The sequence below is a fragment of the Oreochromis aureus genome, linkage group 7 (assembly GCF_013358895.1).
Source record: "Oreochromis aureus strain Israel breed Guangdong linkage group 7, ZZ_aureus, whole genome shotgun sequence".
Classification (NCBI taxonomy): domain Eukaryota; kingdom Metazoa; phylum Chordata; class Actinopteri; order Cichliformes; family Cichlidae; genus Oreochromis; species Oreochromis aureus.
This window is the reverse complement of record NC_052948.1, coordinates 35,477,079-35,496,168: the sequence shown is the minus strand read 5'-3', so window position 1 is coordinate 35,496,168 and position 19,090 is coordinate 35,477,079. Positions and strand designations below refer to the sequence as shown.

Genomic DNA, 19,090 nt, shown 5'->3' with positions numbered 1-19,090 from the left:
TGACAGGTCACAGCTTGCACCCAATAACATGTCTTTACTTTGCAACAAGAGTCCCTTTAACTCCCTTTTTAAGCAATTACAGTTTCACTTGAGCTTGAAAAAAATTATTATTAACTGTACAAGCCAGACAGTTGACTTTTATTTATAATTAAGGACAATGTGGCAAAATATGAAAGGGATTAATGGACATTTTCTTGTTAACTGCAAATAATAAAAAGAATGCATATAAAAGTTATATAAAGTTTTTAAAATTTTCGATGCTTTAATTTATTAGAAGTGTTCTAAAGTATTATGGAAAGGTATGTTTCTTAAAAAATTCATACATTTTCTATACAGTGAAATGGTGTGTTTCTGCAATTTTGTCATGTGAAATTGTTTTTTTTGTTAATGTTGCCGAGTTTTTTTATTATTTCTTTTCATCATTATTATCATTATTATTATTGTTATTATTATTGTTATTATTATTATTATGTTGAATGTGTGCTAAATGGCTTGATTAAAGTCAATTTTATTGTCGTCGGAGGAAGCTCCTCGTTTTTCTCCTCCCGCGCTTGTGTGACGTCACTTCCGCCGCCCAGAAAACATGGCGGCTGCCAGTCCCAGTGATTCGGCGCACACCCTGCCCAAAAATGTAGTCATCAAGACTGAGCCAGAAACGGAGGATGTATCTGTCAAGCGGGACCCCGTCATTCCTCTCATTTCCCCGGTCAGCGGACTCCAGCCTCTCTCGTGGTCGCAGGACCATCGCCTGGCTGTGTGCACATCCAGCTCCCTGGCGGTGATGGAGCTGGTGTGCGACGTCCACAGCAACAAACAGGACCTAACGCTGCACAGGACTTCAATCCCCGTCCCAGCCGAGGAATACAAACTGCGGGTAAGCGACCGCATACAGTCACCTGTTACCTGCTAACACCAACACTTTATAAGAGGGAAATATCAGAACCCATGCAGCTCTGTAGCTTTAGCTTACTGAGCTGCTGTGGTGTTTACAAGTCACGTGCTCCACTGTTTTGATTGGGAAACAATAACAACTTATTCTGCGGAAAGCTCGCCTTTTATATATTTATTTATTTTTTTTTTTACATTTCAGTTTAGTTCGGGCTAGTTTAGTTTTTGTTTGGTAACAGAAAATATAGGAGTACAGAGTGGGGAACTGTGGTGCTGCATGAGGAAGTCAGGAGTAGCAGAGAAGTATGTGGGGGTGGTGCAGGACATGCACGAGGGATCTGCTCTGAGCCCCTTCTTGTTTACAGTGGTGATGGACAGGTTGATTGATGATGTCGGTCAGGAGTCTCTGTGGACTGTGATGTTTGCGATGACACTGTGAGTAAAGAGCAAGTGGAAGAGAGCCTGGAGAGGTGGAGGTATGCTGTGGAGCAAAGAGGAAGAAAGACATAATTCATGTGTGAGTGAGAGGGAGACGGGTGTAACTGTGAAGCTGCAAGGAGCAGAGATTGTGAAGGTCAAGATGTTTACATAAATAGGGTCACCATCCAAAGGAGAGTGCACAGAGGGGTGAGTGGAGTGTTAGGCGGCATATGCAATAGAAGGGTAGCAACAAGAATGAAAGGGAAGTTTTAACAGATGTTAGTGAGACCTGCTATGATGTATCGTTTGGAGATGGCACTGACAAAACTACATGATGCAGAGCTGGAGGTGGAGTAACCAGAAGTCAACATAAGAAATAAATACATCAGGGGGACAGCGACAAGGTTGAGGTTTGGGCATGTGCAGGGGAGAGATATATATGGATATAAAAGATGATGCAGAAGGAAAACAGGAAGAGTTAACTGTAACTGCCTCAAACCATGTTAACAGCTACTCTTATAGCTATATTAAATACACTGCAAGACAGTCATTCATTAACCAAGGAACAAGAGAAAGAGTATAACTGCTAAACAGTTGACCTTAAGAGCAACTAGCCTTGAAACTCTTCAGGAGCTTCACAATATTGTCACATTATAAAACAGAAAAATATTTTCTTGCTGGGATGTTTTATCTTAGGTTGAATTTTTTAACCAGCTGCTTTAAGCCCTGCTTTTCCACCGTGTAACTACTCCTCCTGTCATGTAGGGTACAGCTAGTAAGCTCACATCTGTACACTTATGTCTACTAATCAAGGCAGACTAAATGAGTTGTTTAATTGCTGTTTCTAAACGAGTTTTTCAAACATTGCTTCATATTCACACAGGAAGTGGGTAATAAATAAACTCCTAGGTTCTTCCCTCAGTCTCCCTCGTGTCTCCTCTTGCGATCAGAGCTTTACATACAGTTGAACCCTTAGGTTTTTGTGGTTTGCACCCTGTATTAAACCCTTTGTGTTTGCATTCATGAATGCGTCTCTTGATTTTAGACTTTCACAATGGCAAGCGAATGTTCTTGACTCGGCTAAATGCTGGTTTTTCTAGACCTTGGAAATAATTTTGTCATCTTGAACTTCATGGTGTCATCTTTGGTCTTTTTGTGTTTCTGAGTTGGGCAGTGCATTCTTTCTTTTTAAGAATATACCAAGTTGTTGATTTAGATTTGGCCACTACTGAAGTTTTTTTTGTATCTCTGCTAGGTTTGTTTTGTTTTTCAACCTAGTAATACTATCTTTAACTTGCATGGGCACCTCTGAACAGCAGAACTCCATATCCTTGATTTGCTTAATTTGTTATGAAATAACAAAGGAACAGGTCTCCCCTGGCCATGAAACTGCTTGCCAATGACATGAAACTGTGATTTGGGCGACAGTGCTTAAAAATGGCTGTACTCTAAACAGTTAATGCAGTATTTTTGTGAAACCCCTTTAAATGAAGGTGTATGAAGTATGCACTTTGGTCACATTACAGGCCTGAAGCACAAAAATGGCTTGTAACACATTCCCAAATGTTTCAGTCTGCAGAAGCAAAAAAAAAGTAAAACCCTGACTCAGTTACAGATTGCATTGTGTGTTCAACTTATTGACCCATTAGCTTTGTGCAAGACCTTTCAGAGCATGTGATTCATCACTGCTCATAAATTATTAAAGTCATTGCCTCAGTTAATAAATAACATATAAATAGGTGATCACAAACTGATATGTGTTACTCTTGTAACAGTGTTGATGTTTGTTTTCTCATTAAACAAATTGTGTACACATGTCTCAGAAAGGGAGCCAAGCTAATATTCACTTGTGTGCTATTAGTTTGGCAGTGGTGAATGTTTCTGTATTTTCATTATTTACTAAAGCGAAGGGAAGATAATCAAAGTGATAGAATACAAATGCTGATTTTAAACAAACAAAAAAACGAGAGAAACAATTTTGTTGCGGTAAATTTGTCTCTTCGCAGCTGCTCTTGTGTATAAACATGAGTGCTTTTAGGTTTCGTCTCCAAAAATCCACTTGGCAGATACATTGTTGGACCTAGCTGAATTTTATAATCCACTAGGCACGGTGGCAGACAGGCAAAGTTGGTTTCCAGCTGTCAGTGGCTGATATGAATAACTGCTTTTTAATAGGAGGTACTGAGCTGGGAGCTGTAGACTGTGGCTCACAAAGCATGGCTTGTTTTTTTTAGAGGCCATGATACTGTCTGTATAATAGTACAGCCACCCAGGAGGCTGTTTTCTGTGGTGAAGCTGAGCCATGATGTTCACCATTTACCTAAAATTAACCCGGAATAAAAAAAAGAGATAACAAAATGTAGATATCTCTAATTTATTCATTGCAGTCTGTTTGGTTATACTGCGCCTATCCTGTTTGTCCGGTTTGTTGACATAAAACTTTTTCTAGGTTTTACTCGCTGTAGAGCAGCAATAATTAGGTGGTTATTTCATTAGATGAAGAACAGAAAATGGATCATCAGCGCTTTGGTAACAGTTTTAGTCTTTTCTGTGGAAATAAGTGGAAATACCACTTATTAAACTAAAACCTGATGATGATTTTGTTGCTTAACAGAAGAAATAAAGGATAGCTAAAAAGAGATAATTACAGCTAATTAGATGTAGTGCTTCTAATGCTTTTTTAACATCTAGCAGTGCATACTGACATTCAGATGTGCTCATAGAAACATGATATATATAAGTGCATTTATATGTGCGATAAATGCACACTTTAAATTGTTTTCAAAAATACTGTTTATATGGTGCTTCTCTGTAAATCTTTGCAACATTTCTAAGGACTTGGTAGGTCTTGAGTTGAAGCTACTGACGTTACTTCTGTTCTGCTCTCACTTTGCATATTTTTCTTGCATATATTGCAAAGTATTCTGCTTTTTTGGATGTTATTGAAGTTGCTCCTTTTTTCTGTACTTAATCATCATCAGAGGCTGACACGTGGCTCTTGTGCTGTTGTTGTAGGTGCATAGGAATGTAAACATGTGCCATCACTATGTCACTGACACCAAGATATGATACTTTTATATCACGTGAAAATTTTATATCTGCATTATAGCAGATGCTATGATGTGGCACGTTCCTTGTAGCCTTAGCACGTCTGGCATAAAGAACCAGTTTTCTGCCTGTAGCAGGGTGTTGTTGCAGTGGCCCTCCAAGCTGAGACAGCCTGTAAGAAAACAAAAGAGGAAGGGCTGGGGCATGTTGGCTTGATGATATAAAATATCATAGTAAAGTCAATACAAAAGTGCTTTAAACTGGCATTATTTTCAGTGGTCAGCAGGGGTCAACCCCTGTGTATAATGTTTGTATAGGAGTCTATGGGAAAATCAGCTCTCTTGTTCCTTACTTTTCTGACCTAAGTTAATACTTTGCTGTTTGATTTTATGGGTCAAGTCATGGGGATTAAAACATCAAATTAATTTAGGCAATTATGGTCATTGTTGGAGTCAGCGGGATTATCCAGGGTATGCTCATTGGATGTCCACTCTGCTGGTCCACTCTGCTGATCCACCCTCAGTCCTCACATTGGGTCAAAGCACCAAAAATGGCAGTAGTGTAAACACACAGCTTTTCAAATCGATACAGGTGTATCCGTTTGACGTTTTTGGTGGTTTATCAAATAAAATATTTCTGCACATGAAATTAAGAACAAACTTGACTTTTTAATCCTTAAAATATATTTTTTTTGTGTCTTTTAAGGTGGGGCCATCAGTAGAGCTGTCTGAAGCAATGGTAAAGTTCGCTACACATCCAGATCCTACAGTAAGGCAAGCATTTTTGGCCGACAGGGTGATCAACCCATCAGTAGGCGTGCACAAAGGAATAAAGTACGCCAGCTGGTCTCCGTTGGGTTGTGACTCGAGTGGACGCTGCTTGCTCGCTTGCCTAACACTTGACCACAGACTTACCATTCATAACAGCCACAAGCGTCTTGAGTGGAACATGCTAGTTGATCTTACTAAAAAGTACAGCGAGAGGCTAAAAGAGCGGAATTATGCCAGAAAGGATGACAAGCTGCCGCAGACTAACCTGCAGGACTTTGACGAGCTGCAGCGGCGTTTCTGTATGCAGACGCCTCTGAGAATGGAGTGGTCGAGTATTTACACAATTAAACAGGTTCAGCCGGACAACACGGGCGTAGACTTAGAGATGGTCCTCCTCGCTGTCTTGATGGAAAACGGTGACCTCGTCTTGTGGAAGTTTGTGTTGCCTTTTACGGACGGGGCAGATGTCACGTTTTATGACATCATCGAATCAGGCGTGACCAGACCAAGTGACTTAGCGTGGTGGGAGTATGAAAACGCAGATCGTCGCATGAGCGGCCTGATCGTCGGCAGTGAGGTGGGACCCGTCAAGATCATGCCGGTCAGCCTGTCGGGAGTTAAGGGGTACTTCACCCTCCGACACCCCGTCATCCTGTGGAAGGAGTGCGATGAGATCGCTGTTGAAAACATCAAATGTGTCCCGATGATCCACCCGATCCATAAATCCAGCTGCAGCCTCATCGTTGCATCACGTGGCTGCTACATCTTTTGGTGTTTACTTGTGATTTCCCCAGCTGGACTAAATGTACACAACTCTCACGTGGCTGGGCTGCACTCCCTTCCTGTAGTCTCCCTAGCGGTCAGTCAACAAGGTGTCGCGGTGTACACTTGTTCCACAGACGGGTGGATTAAAAAGCTGACGCCAACTTTTACAGAGAGCACTTTAATATTTAAGCAGGAGGAAATGATGCGACCAGAGAACCTCACGGGGAGGAGGATACACGGGATTGCAGTGAGCCGCAACGGAGCATATATTGCACTTGTCAGCACGCAAGGTATGGTCGATGGCTATCATCCAGTTAACAGGACTTACCAGGTTCACTTTGTGACCTTAAAAACTCCAGAAGCCGCAGGAGCGTTGTTGCTCAGGTCCCCTACGCAGAACTTGTATAAAATGGCCGACCTGCTCGACCTGGTGAGGTGGCAGATTTTGAAAAACAAGTCCATCCCTGCATCACTGCAGGACGAGCTCGATCAGAAGATCCGGGAAGCGGACTCGCCTTACTTGTGGCGGTTCAAGCTCTTTTTGGTGCGAATACTTCACCAGTCACTGCAGTCACCTAACACAGAAAACAACTGGAAACCTGCAAAAGAGGGAAGCAAGGTGTTCATAAGAGATGAGGAAGAGGAGGAGGATGGAGAAGACAAAGAAGATGCTGTGAAAGAGGAAGGCGAGCCCAGAGGAGAAAAACTGGAGAAGGAGGAGAATCAGGAGGAGCAAAGGGCAGAGGTACAGGCTTGGATGAACACCGTAGAGACTCACTTGATGAGAGAAAACATGAAGAAGGTGTTGGGGGTGGTGTACCTCAATACCTGGCTAGCAGAGAACATTAGCATACCCACCTGTGGCCTGGTGGAGTATCTCTCTAAAGACACCAACGACAGAGCATCAGAGGTAATTACTCACGTGTTATTTTTTCTACTTAAGAAACCACTGCACTTTTGGTTAGGTTTTCCTGAATACAGCGCTGTGAAAAGTATTTGAAACGCTTAAATGTTTCAGATCATTTAAAAAATGCTAGTAGTAGTCAAAGGACAGAGTTTTTACATGATAATTTAAATAGAACCTGTAGTTTATAGAAACAAATTCAATGACATCTGTCACTCTGGACAGTGTTACAAAACCATTTCTAAGGCTTTGGGGACTCGAGTGAACCACGGTGAGAACAATTATCCACAAATGAGGAAAATTTGGAACAGTTGTAAACCTTCCCAGGAGTGGCCGGCCTACTAAAACATTTCATCAAAGACTCATCCAGGAAGTCACAAAAGAACCTAGAACAGCATCTAAAGAACTGCAGACCCCAATTGCTTCAGTTGTTGCTTCATGACCTAGAAAATCCAATCCAAGCCCCTAAATCCAATTAAGGTGCTTTGGCATGCCCATAAACAGGTCACCCTAGCTTGAAAACCCTTCAGTGCGGGTCGATTACAAAGAATAGTTGGCTAAGAATTCACAAAACTCATTACCAGTTTTCGTCTTGATGCATGCTCAATCATCCAGGTAAGTAAATTTCCAAAAGTTGATTCTGTTCATCTGGACGTAGCGTTTTCATTGGGAGAAACATTTCGTCACTCATCCAAGTGACTTCTTCAGTCTCAGGCTACGTCCACACTACTGCGTTTTTGTTTGAAGACTCATTGTTTTCTCTACCTTTTGGCCTCCCGTCCACTCTGAGACGGCGTTTTCCCCGAAAACGCAGCGTTTTTATGCGTCGCAGTGTGGACAGCGAAAATGGAGACTTTAGAAAATGATGACGCATGTTAGTCATATGATGCAGTCATGTGACCAATTAAACAAAGATAGAGGAGGGCATTATACAGCAGTTGTTTTGTTTGCTCTCAATTTTGACATCCCTATTAAAGATTAATATCAGTCTGTACATGCTTCAGAGAGCTTTTCTTCGAATTCTTTAATTCTCACTCGCTTTTGCAACTTTGTACTTTTGTGTTACTCGCAGCAAAAACTCCACCTTATTGTTAGTCCATTTAAAAAACTCGGTGCTTTTCCTCTACATTTTGCCGCAACGTTTCAAAGAGCCGGAAAGTAAATAAACGGCAGACAGAAATGAGGCAGGCCGAATCGTCTTGCGTTTCACGCATGCGCAGTACTGGAATGTAAGCGTTTTCGGCCGTTTCAATGTGGACGCAGAACTCTGTGAAAACGATAGTGTGGACGCGGAGCGTTTTCAGACGAAAACGCCGTTTTGTAATCTATCCGGGCTAGTGTGGACGTAGCCTCAGCTGACTGCAGGTTTCCTCAATTTTATAAACAGTACATTTGCATAATGACTGAAACCAGCCCATTGCCAGTTATTGCAAATGTTTGATTGGAGTTGCAATGGTTGCCAAGGGTGGCGCAACCAGGTAAGTTTAGGGGGCTACTTTTTCCATACAGGACCAAGAGGGTTTGGAAACTTTCTAACTTTTACTTGTTAGATGTAAGGCTGCAGTGGAAGAAACTGTTCTTGTGCTGCCTTCTTTGCCTCCGCTTTACAAGTTGGGAATGAATGCATGGGTTGCTTTCATTTAGACCCTTTGGTCCTGCATGCTTTGTCCTTCAGGTCCTGATTGGCCACATCAAGAATAAGATGAACAAGCAGACGTTCTCGGAGCGCTGCAGCCTGTGTCAGGATGTGCTGCCCTTCACAGACCACAAACAAACTATGTGTAAAAATGGACACATGTGGCTCAGGTATGCAGAAAATTCTTGAACAACTTTAGAAACTTAAAACGTCTAAGGATGGTTGTTTTTCTTAGCTTTAGCCTGACAGGATGAGTAGGTGCACCGTTGGTTCAGACGCCACAGCTGAGCCTGAGCGTCGGGACATGAATTGAATCTTAATGCCGAACGCCTTCTTTGACGGTTTATTTATCTTCTCGGAGCAGTAATCAAGGCTCCTTCCTTCTGATATTTACCCATGCAGCACTCTCATCGTCTCATAAATATCGTCTGTCAAACATTTCTCCTGCCTGCTCTCTAGCTTGAACGTGGTGCCTCTGGTGGGCACCGAGGGGAAATCTGTGCCCGTCAGCTGCACCCCTCAGCACTGTTTCTGCTCTACTTTTATAATGTGTATATGTGTGTGTGTGACTGTCCCTGGCAGCCAGCTCTCTAATGTATTTCTTTCGGTCTCCTCCAGGTGTGCGTTGTCATACCAGGCCTGCCAGACGCTGACGTTCAGACGGTGCCTCCTGCTGGATAGCATCGCCAGACTGCCAGAGCCTGAGGGTAAGCGCCACTTTCCATCTCCCTCCACCTCCATTTCACAGTCGCGCTCTCGATCAGCCGTCTCCTCCTGTCACCTTCAACATCAGCCTCTGCCGCTCAGATCAATGCTCGACATGTTGGATGACTGAACCACACAAACATAATACTTATTAACTGTGACTGATTGCAGAAATTAGCACAGCGTCTTTTCTTTCTTTTTAGCCACTGTGCTTTTGTATTTTCTTATAAGGCAAGAGTTGAGTTACTGGTCACAAAGCTTAGTCTTGTCACTTTCTTGGCTAGGACTTGAAATGTGTAGCTGGGGAATTCTGAATGCTGGAGCGGGAGTAAGCGATCTGTGCATGACTTCATTAAGGTCGGTCAGCGCAGTGGGAGGGTAGAAATGTGCACTGACATGCAGTGCAACAATGCAATTAACAGAATGGGTGACTACTTTTTTTTCTTTTTGCTTGTGCTTGTGAATTACTGAAAGGGTTAATGCTTTGATACTCAGGGGAGAAAAAACAGAACTATCCGAGGTTCCAGTGAGGAAGAGACACGTTGGTCCTGATTTCTTAAGTAAACAATAACCTGGATTAGAAAAACCTGTGTTTTTTTTTCCGCGCTAGTTGAAAGCTGATTTCCACTGCCATGTGTACAGTTAGATGGATTTCTAATCAGCCTGTTCGCAACAGACTGTAAACAGAAACACAGGTGTGACAGCAGAGCTGCGGGATGAAAGAGGAGATGAATGCATTACATACATCATTACTATATAATGCATGTAAACATGTTTTCTGATTGCCTTTATATCTGAAATAATGATTGCATTCTGTTTCCTCATAAAAGTCTTAAAGGAAAGAATTAAGTTTACAAAAGCCTTAAGTATTGTCTCGAGCCCACATTCGGCTGTGCAGGCAAGCCAGCAAAGGTTTTTGTATCAGTCTGGGGGTGTCCCAGTGACATTGCTGACTGCTGCTCACTCATTAGGTACGAGCTCTACATCGATCCTCATAAGGAGTCATTACAGTACACAATTGTAACATTAGAATTTAGGATTTAAATATACTGCTCAAACATAGGGGAATTGTACTGTATGCTAACAAATAATTGTTATCTTTATAATTTTTTTCCTCATACCATACGTTCCTCATACCTTCTTTATATTTTGGCAATTACAGTAATAATTTGCATTCTTTTAACGGTCTTAAAAAGCGTGAAACGAAGGAAGCCTCGGTGAGTCTGTGTAACGTTTATTGCATCTAAGTAATCTGATTATCAGACGTTTACTATTTACTCAAACTGATTAAAAAGATTTCTGTCTGTGGTCATTTTGTCCAGTATTTCAGTTTCTTTAATTGGATTTGGGGAAAGTATGATTTGCTTCACATTAAATGTAGGAAACCCTCTTACATATTTATGTTTAGATATATTTGTAAGTTGGAGATCTTTGCTCTGCATTAGTTTTACAGTACATGTCTCTATGACATGTAATGTACATATCATCATAATAGCATATAAATGGGTGGAGGTAAGCTCGATAATGATACAAATGAGAAAAAAAATATATTATTCTACATAAACACAGAAGTGGGAAAAGAGCAGGCTCTGTGGGTCCTGCAGGGGGAAAAAATGATCTCAGGTCTTTATCAAACCTGCCTGAGGGGCAGCTCTGCTGGTCATCCCAGCCTATCTGAGCTAATGAGTGACAGGTCTGTGCAGTTGTGGCATCTGTCAAAATCAGCATCACCCCCCACTTGTCTAAAAATATCTTCAAGATGTTTGCCTTCTTTATAGTTCCTATTTTACTACTATTATTATTATTATTATCACAGCAGCTTCTATTTGTAATGAAACCCCTTTTATACATGAAATTCTTAAAAACAATTTAGCAGCGCTATGTCTGACAGCAAAAGACAAAAAACCTACATTAATATTAAATATATAGCGATGGCATTAAATAATTAGAGATAAACAAATCAGCCATGTTGCCATCTTGAATATGCCCGAGACACTGCAGGGATTCAAACCCAGGATCTCATGTGTAGCAGACAGGAGGCCGTTTCTCCAGCTGAGCCACAGCACATCATGTCTGTGAGATTTAACTTTAGTCGTGGCTGTTTCCGGATCACAAAGAAGAATTTTCTCTTCCCCTAAGTCCTGCCTCACTGATGGAGTTCAAAACCTCACATATGTGAGATAATGCACTTTCACAGTAAACTTCCTAATATAGTCATTTCTTATCTCTCACATACTTCATTAGAAAGCCCTGTTCTGTACTTCTACGTCAATAGCACCCAAAGAATAAAATAAGAAAGAGCTAAGTTGAGACTTTTATTTATTTCCTTCTTTACTTTTATTTCATGTAACTCAAGGATTCAAACATGAGGTTAAAATGTAGTTTTTTCAGTATTGTCCAGTGGGATAAATACAATTTTTAACCCGTTTTATTCATTGTGGGTTAATTTACTCAAGCATAGATGTTTTTGTTTAACCAGTGGTCAGAAACTCTGACAAATGTTATAGATGTTTTAGAAAAGTAAGCCGTTTCCTTCGCATTACTTCTGAAAAAAGTTGGAAGACAATGCAGACTGACCATTGCTTACACTTGTAGCAAGAAGCAGGAGAGAAGCATGCTCTCATTACAGGAAGTGCTTAGTTTGTCAGACCAGTGTGTGCAACGGGCGGCTCACTTAATTGTGGTGTGTCGTGAAAACTTTAGGGCTGAGCTTGTTAATATTTCATCAATATTTTTCCCACCTGAATTTTTCTTTTTGGTACTTTGGTATTAGACTATGCATGCACGCTAACAATGAATTGTAATGTATTTTAATTAATGTAAATGACACTGAATAACAACTGTAAATGTGCAGGATAAAGCTTTAGCTTAATGTATGTGTACTTTTATATAACATATTAGAATAGGCCGGCCTTCCAGTACCACTAATGAAGACTCAACAAAACACAAATAAAAATGTACAGTTCACAAACAATAGTGATCATACCCCAGTTTTGAATGCTCAGCATATAAAAATGGTTATTACATAATTATTAAATATGTTTGCGTTCCATTGCAATCCATTTTTACTGTATCTCATCACCTACTTCTCCCCATCTTTTGATATCAAACCTTTTCTTTCTTTGTCTGAACTACAGTCCGTGTCTCGAGGGCACGACACGTTACCTTGGCTGTTCCAGCTCAAACCTCGCTTGTATACTTACTTACTTACTAAAAATGTTTATTATTTAGCCACATCCTTTTCTTAGGAATGGTGTGCACTATTGATTGTTCCACTTTTATTGCTTTAGTGGACAAGAACATTATCGATTTTTGTGTTTTCTTATATAGAGAAAAGGGGTGTGGCACTATGCAGATTGCAAATAACGAGAGTACGACTGTGTTTGTAGAACGATCCTGTAACATATGCATGGCAGTGAGAACAAATTGGCCAGTGTGCACATTTAATGAATCCAGTGGCAAGTTTGCACATGCCCTTACTTTGTGCACAAATGTATACTCGTAGTGCTAAATGAGGCCATATTTTTTGGGGGGGGGGCTTAAATTGTACTCCTGTCACCCTTCAAAGTCTCTGATATTAACATATACATAACCACATTAAATGATTTTGTTGTTAGTAATCTTGAGTACAAACAGAAGTTGTTTTGTTTCCCCGCAGATCCAGAGTGGATAAAGAAGATACTGCAGGCACCCTGCACGCTCTGCGACTCGCCGATGATCTAGAGCTAAACGATCATTAAAACCTCAGGGCTTCCCTGCGACCTTCAGAGCTCGCCGCTCTGACGCCGGGTCCAATCTTGTCAGACATCACTGCTATTTTTTTTCTTAATTTGATATATTTTGTCCATGTTTTTATTACTTTATATTGGTATGTTAAAAGAGCAAATAAAAAGCTTTGAATATTTGTTGAAACTCTTATTTCACTCCAGTTACAAAGTGTGCAGTGTGTGCTTCCTGCCTCTAAAGTTTTTAAATTAATATTTTACCGAGGTAAAACATTTTGGAGTCAAACTTTACACATTTTCTGTATTTTTCACCCCTCATCTAAAGCGAATTCCCACTCAGAGCAGTGTTTGGACAGAGATGCTCAGAAACAAAGTTTAAAATGTGGTTATATGTGGAGGTTTTTATTATTCAGTAGGACTTCAGGGCGCCATAAATAAGCTCCCTCATTTTCCTCATGTTGACTCTATTTCGAAACCTTTGGTGTAGTTTTTATTGCAAGTAAGTGGAACTTACTCTGCGAGTCCTATTTTAGTGAGGTTTTTTCTTCTTCTCCTCTTTTTTTTTTTTTTTTTTTTTTTTTTTTTTTGAGTGCAACAAATAATACACTCTGAATAATACATACTCTGGAAGAAACTCAACATACCTACTTTAATTGGCACTGTAAAACAATTTCCAAGCTCTGGGAGGAGGAGGAGGAGATGGAGGGTGGTGGTGCTCAGTCATTCTCTCAGATGAGGACTTCCGCTAATGTAAACGTAGAAGAGAAGAAGCGGCGAGGCAGATGAGATGAGCAAGAGGCAGGAAGAAAGCAAAAAGTGTGCTTAAAAACCCAGCGCGTCCCTCCCACGGGAGCCCGTTCTAATGAGATTCAGCAGTAATGAGGGACAGAACATGGCGCCAGATGTGATTCTAATTCTAATCAAGGAGGTAGGGTGGAGGTGATGGAGACGGGGGGGTATTGGGATAGAGAGCATATTGTTAAATACAATTAACCCTTTTTTCATATTTGGAGAGAACAAGGGCTGTAGGGTGGGGTTACAAGCTCAGCAGCGTGTTATCTGGCCCTCCTCCTTGTTGTGGAGACATGGAGGTCGGCTGCTGGTGATCAAAGAGGAAGCTGGACCTGAGAGACTGGGCCGGCAGCGCAGAGCCTCTTCTCCACTGCGGCCTTACATCTCCAGGTCCGACAGGGGTGGGGTTGGAGCTGCCCTTCCTCTGGTGTCACCAGAGATGATAGCCTGCCCCTGGGCGAGGAGAGAGGAGGCAGCTCTGCTCCAAACTCTCAGGAGCTCATGAAAGGAAAGCTTTTTACTTTATTTTTCTAAGCCCATATTTCTCAGTTCAGTGGTGGCATTTATTGGCCCAAGACTCAGAAGATTCAGCACATCGGTAGAAAAAAGGAGTGTCTCCTGTTTTGCTTGAAATTGAATTGCTTATCACATTATCCTGTGCAGTGCTGCAGGAGATGCCCTGGACCATTGTATGATTAGTTTGCTTTTAAGCTGCATAAGGCAGTCCTTTTTTAAATGAACAGTGCCAAGGCTAATGAAGAACACAACTAGAACTCTCTTTAACTTCTGATGTGGCTTCTACAGTACTCCTCTTGAGGTCCACAAAGGTGTAAATGTTATTCCCGTGCTTTTACCCACAGATTTCCTTCCCTCGCCTCTGCTCTGTCCCAAAAAAGTATAAGAACAGTCTTAAAAGTTTCTAAATTGATTAAACGAACGTGTCTGTAGACTACACTGCCGTCAGAGTGCAAAACGTGCACAAATGACTACTGAGAAAATATATAAATGTAATGATATTTTACTGTGAAGTTTTCTTCTGAAATTTGAAAGAAATCCTGCAGACCATGTGGATGCAGCTTATTTTTATTTATTTTATAACCAAAAATTACAAAGCTCTCAATAAGGATTGCTCAGTTTTGACTGGTTTTAAACAAGTCCATTTATTAGTCTTTTTCTGGCCCTTTTATCTACATCTTGTCTTCTTCATCAGTTTGTTTCAAACCATTGTTTATTTCCCTGTGATGTCCTTTGTGATTTGTTTGTTTTTTAAATGTCAGACACACATAAAAGACACACTGTGTGTTTTTACACTTTTTTGATGTAAGGTATGATGCGAGTTGCACCACTCAGCGTGATACGGCATTCCCCGGTGGAACTGATAAGCGCACTTTCCAACTTTTAAGCAACATGTAAAAAAAAACACGTGAAAGAAAAAGTTATATTATTCATTCCAAGTGGAGCTTTGTGCTTTTCCACATTTTTTGTTATATTAAACATTTTCTGAAGAGTCAAGGAATTATGAGCCAAAAGCCCAGACTTCAGACTGCTCTATATGCTCAATTTCAAGCTGTTTTTTCTCCTCTTGCCCCACTATGATGTCAGTCAGAGGGAATATTCTCACTATGGACATTTCAGATACAACACTTAAGCCCCACCCACCTCTTAGGATTATGGTTATCCAGGGTGCGATCACAGACTAATGACCCTTTAATTAAGTTAGCCAATGAGCTTGCAACATGCTTGGATTCACAGTATGGTTTGAAATAGCAAAGATGGTGCCATGAGAACATTCAGCTCAAGGTTTCAGGAGACTTCATTTACCATTAGGTGGCGTCACAGTGACTAGTTTTATAGTCTTCTATATAAGTTGTAGTTTTCATAGTTGATCAACTGAGGGGCTGTGCCAAGGCTCAGTGGAAGGTGTATTCAAAGGTAATTTTGAATTTTGTATAATCCAAATCTGGCCTAAGTAGTCCAAAAATAAGAATTTGGAGCAGAGGACAAAAATTTGCTCCTATATTTGCACAGCTGCTGTCCTTTTTAGTGTCTCTTTTCACACTGCAGTAAGAATAGGATGGCAACCTCCAACTGACCAGGAAAAACAGTGGTTGGAGAGTGATTGCATTACTTTTTTTTTTTGCTGTCTCCATCAAATAAAGAAAAAGAGAAACATGAGTTGTTAAGGTTTATGTTAATAGCTATTAGGTTTATCAAAAACAGTTAGCAGACTGACTCTGTCTTATTGCTATATTGACGCACTAAGTTGGTTTAAAGACCACAATTGACTGCAAGAGGTTGCAGACATGGTTCCTGTCATTAAAATGATCATTTTAGAGGTAAGAATTTGCAAGCTGATTGCAAAGTTGCAATGATTTTGGTTGTACTGCAGTCTGTAGTGTTTTCCCCTAGTGTGACTGTAGCCTAAGTTAAAGTAACTTAAAGCCTCGTATTTAGCTTTTCATTAGATCCAACTGTGGTAGGTTTGCAGTATGCGGTGCCTTCTTGGCAGTCAGGTTTCTTTTTATCAGCCTGGGGATTTGTTGCTCGTTGTCGTGTTTGTCAAGTGCAAGTGGCTCCTCAGGTTGTAATGTTCCTGTCACTGATAGGTGGAGACCAGCGCTGTTAGAGGTTAGCTGTGTTTGGTTGATCCTCCTCCTGCTTTAATATAATAATCCGTCAAAGAGCATCTCCACTAGTAATTACCTGCTTCCCCTCCCTTTCTCTCCCAGTGTCTTTGCTCTCAAGACTTCAAACAGGGGATTTTTCTCTTTGCATACAATATTTATATCCTTTATGTCAGTGGCTGGAAGGCATAAAACATTCATGGCACCTTTTCACACCTTAATTTCATGTGATATTCCTTTTGTTTTGTTTAGAATAGATTTCCAACATGAGTCACAGTGTATTCTCGAGAGAGTATCGATTTGTTTTGTTGCTTCAGAATACTCCAGTTTAAACCCCAGAACATGGCAGCTACTTTACTGCCTTAGACATGTGACTGCATCGCCTATTGGGATCACAACACTGTGTCTGTTGATGATTTTTTAACATTTTTTTCAGGAGGAGTTGATGATAGGGTTGGGCAGTATTAAAGTGTCGATTTTTCTGTAGTATTAATCCAAGACTGCATTATTGTAATGCAAGGAAGCACCTTGATGTCCATCAGAATAGTACAAGAAAAAAAAAACATTTTTCTTCATTTGCTGTACATTGCAAGTACATTGTAACATTGATTTTGTTTATTTTGGTTTAGTCCGCATCAGCATGCTTTGGTGGTTCTTCGGTGATATGTAGAGCTTTGTTGTAGCTGTGTACTGCACTGGGGCCAGGGCCAAAAATGTGGAACAAGTTATAATGTTGGTTACTCTTATTGTTTTATTTATTTTGGCCTGTTAGCTTATGCTTACCTCAAATGTCGGACCAGTAAGTGATGTCCCACTTGACTTGACCGCATTCCATTAGTACAAGTAACAAAAACACGTTTTGTTTTTTCCCTGACTAAGAAGGTAGAGCTATTTAAAACACCTCTGCACCACATTCACTGATGGAGCCTGGTGAGTGTTCACAGACACTGTAGTAAGACTTGGAAGTTTTACTATAATTTATGCTCACTGCTGCCATGTTGGATTAAGAAGTCAGGGATGGTGGTTGGTGTGACTTTCTGAATGGAAAGAACAACTCGGGAGGAAAGTATTTCATCTGAAAATTCCATCTTAGAACTTGGGATTTCCAACTTCCCACTTCAAATGGAAGACAGAAAACTTATTTCCTGTGAAGAAAAAACAAGTGTTAAAAACAATGAAAACTGTTCCCTGTAGCCACATTGGCTACATTGTAGTTCTTGTTCTTCATTCCGTATTAACAGCATCAGGCAGTGTACTGTTGGCTCTTTGGTTGGTGAGCTCCCTAGTAGGGTTGTACTAATCGAGATCGATGATGATCAGAGTGACTGGGGACAACTTCCCGGGCAAAATTTTCCCAGTAATGCATTAATGCAGTGATATAACAATTGTAGCCCATGACCTGTAGTTTGCCTGTAGTTTGCATGGAAGACACCGACTTGTCTACAAACACTTTCTAAGTACTGGCAGTGTCACTGACTGATCTTTAGGCCTGTGTGACTGGGAGCTTTTCCCACAGACTGACATCAACCTCCATCAACCATTAGCCAACCATTTGTGGACTACAATTTTTTCTTTATTGACTGATGGAAGCCAGATAGTCATGGACCGATTTCTATGCCTCTGTGACTATTCACTTAACCCTGAATTGTCAAACAAGTTAATATTAGTGGTAACATGACTGCAAAACCTCTAAAATATATTTTTGAGGGAGCCAAATGCCCAAATGCCACAGGCCTAGCAACATTTTTTTTTCCAGTTGACTAAGTCTCTTTATGTTCTTTTGAACAGTTTGTTACATTTTTTTTTTTTTTTGGTATAGTTTTTCTCTGTGTGTGTTTTTGTTTTCCATTCAAATCCAGCGTGAGCTGCTGTGTTTGCCTGGTAATCACTGTAAACCAAATGTACTTCCTCTACCACTTCTCCAGCCAGCTTATAGAAGGGCACTATGAAGAGTGAAGTAAAGACAAGTAAGCCACTTTATACATAAAACAAACTGAACAACAAGCAAAACTATAAAGCTAAAAAAAAAGGAAGGCAACTGTGACTTAATACTGTTTTATCTGTTCAGCTGATATCTACCCACTTACATTCATTAATTATGGTAGGCTAAATTATGCATCATTGTAGGTGAACAAAGCTTTCCTGCAGGTGTGTTCTTTCTCTTGGTGTCCATTTGTCTGCTCCACTGTCACCAGCTCTAGTGAGAAAGCTGTTTTGAGCCACACGTTGTGCATTATGTCGCATGGATAACGCTACCTTAATGGATGCATTTTAATTACTCCCCCAACCCCATCCCAGTGCTGATTTTATTGGTGATCACAGAGGGAGACAACAGGACAACTGGACTATGGAACAGATTACCCAACACTACTGCATGCCAAGTATGCCTAGGGTTTGTGTAGGTCCTATTCTCATAATCCCTCTTTCTCCATATGTGACAGTGAATCAAACTTCAAATATTCATAATTGAATTCACTCCTTTGATTGGCCAGCCCCATCTGACAAATCTTCCTTCCCTTTTCTTCTATATTTACTTTATTTACATTCAGACAGGAAGCAGATAGTCCCTGAGCTGTGAAATAAACATGGCTGTCTATAGAGTTTGGGCCCAGAAATACATCACAATAAACACTTTGGCACAGCAACAATCCAGAGCTGCATCTGACTCCCTTACACCCCCATGAGGCTCTCCTCTCTTCTGTTTCTAAAGTCTTATAAACTGAGCCGCATCCCCCCCAAACTTGTCAGTGCTAATGAAGTCAGTATGCAAGGTTGTCTTCTGCTTTCTCCGAGCTGATGGAGTGAACACGGCT

General features: G+C 40.8%; 1 protein-coding gene and 1 long non-coding RNA gene across 3 annotated transcripts in view; one reads left to right on the top strand and one right to left on the bottom strand.

The window, feature by feature from the left end:
* Positions 1-558: 558 nt before the first annotated feature.
* On the top strand, positions 559-13,041 carry gtf3c4 (general transcription factor IIIC, polypeptide 4). 2 transcript variants are annotated; one of them, XM_031738958.2, is made up of 5 exons: positions 560-874; positions 5,062-6,801; positions 8,471-8,601; positions 9,050-9,138; positions 12,795-13,041. In XM_031738958.2, exons 1-5 carry the CDS (start codon positions 584-586, stop codon positions 12,857-12,859), a joined length of 2,316 nt encoding a protein of 771 aa, XP_031594818.1. In that variant the 5' UTR covers positions 560-583; the 3' UTR covers positions 12,860-13,041. The 2 variants fall into 2 exon arrangements, with proteins under 2 accessions (XP_031594819.1, XP_031594818.1); XM_031738959.2 differs by lacking the exon at positions 8,471-8,601 and having other exon boundaries at positions 559-874.
* Positions 13,042-13,567: 526 nt separating this feature from the next.
* Positions 13,568-19,090, bottom strand: part of LOC120440997 — a 47,371-nt gene continuing 41,848 nt past the window's right edge. Inside the window, exon 4 of the long non-coding RNA XR_005613701.1 lies at positions 13,568-13,606. This is a non-coding gene — a long non-coding RNA (uncharacterized LOC120440997). The remainder of the gene's footprint in view (positions 13,607-19,090) is intronic.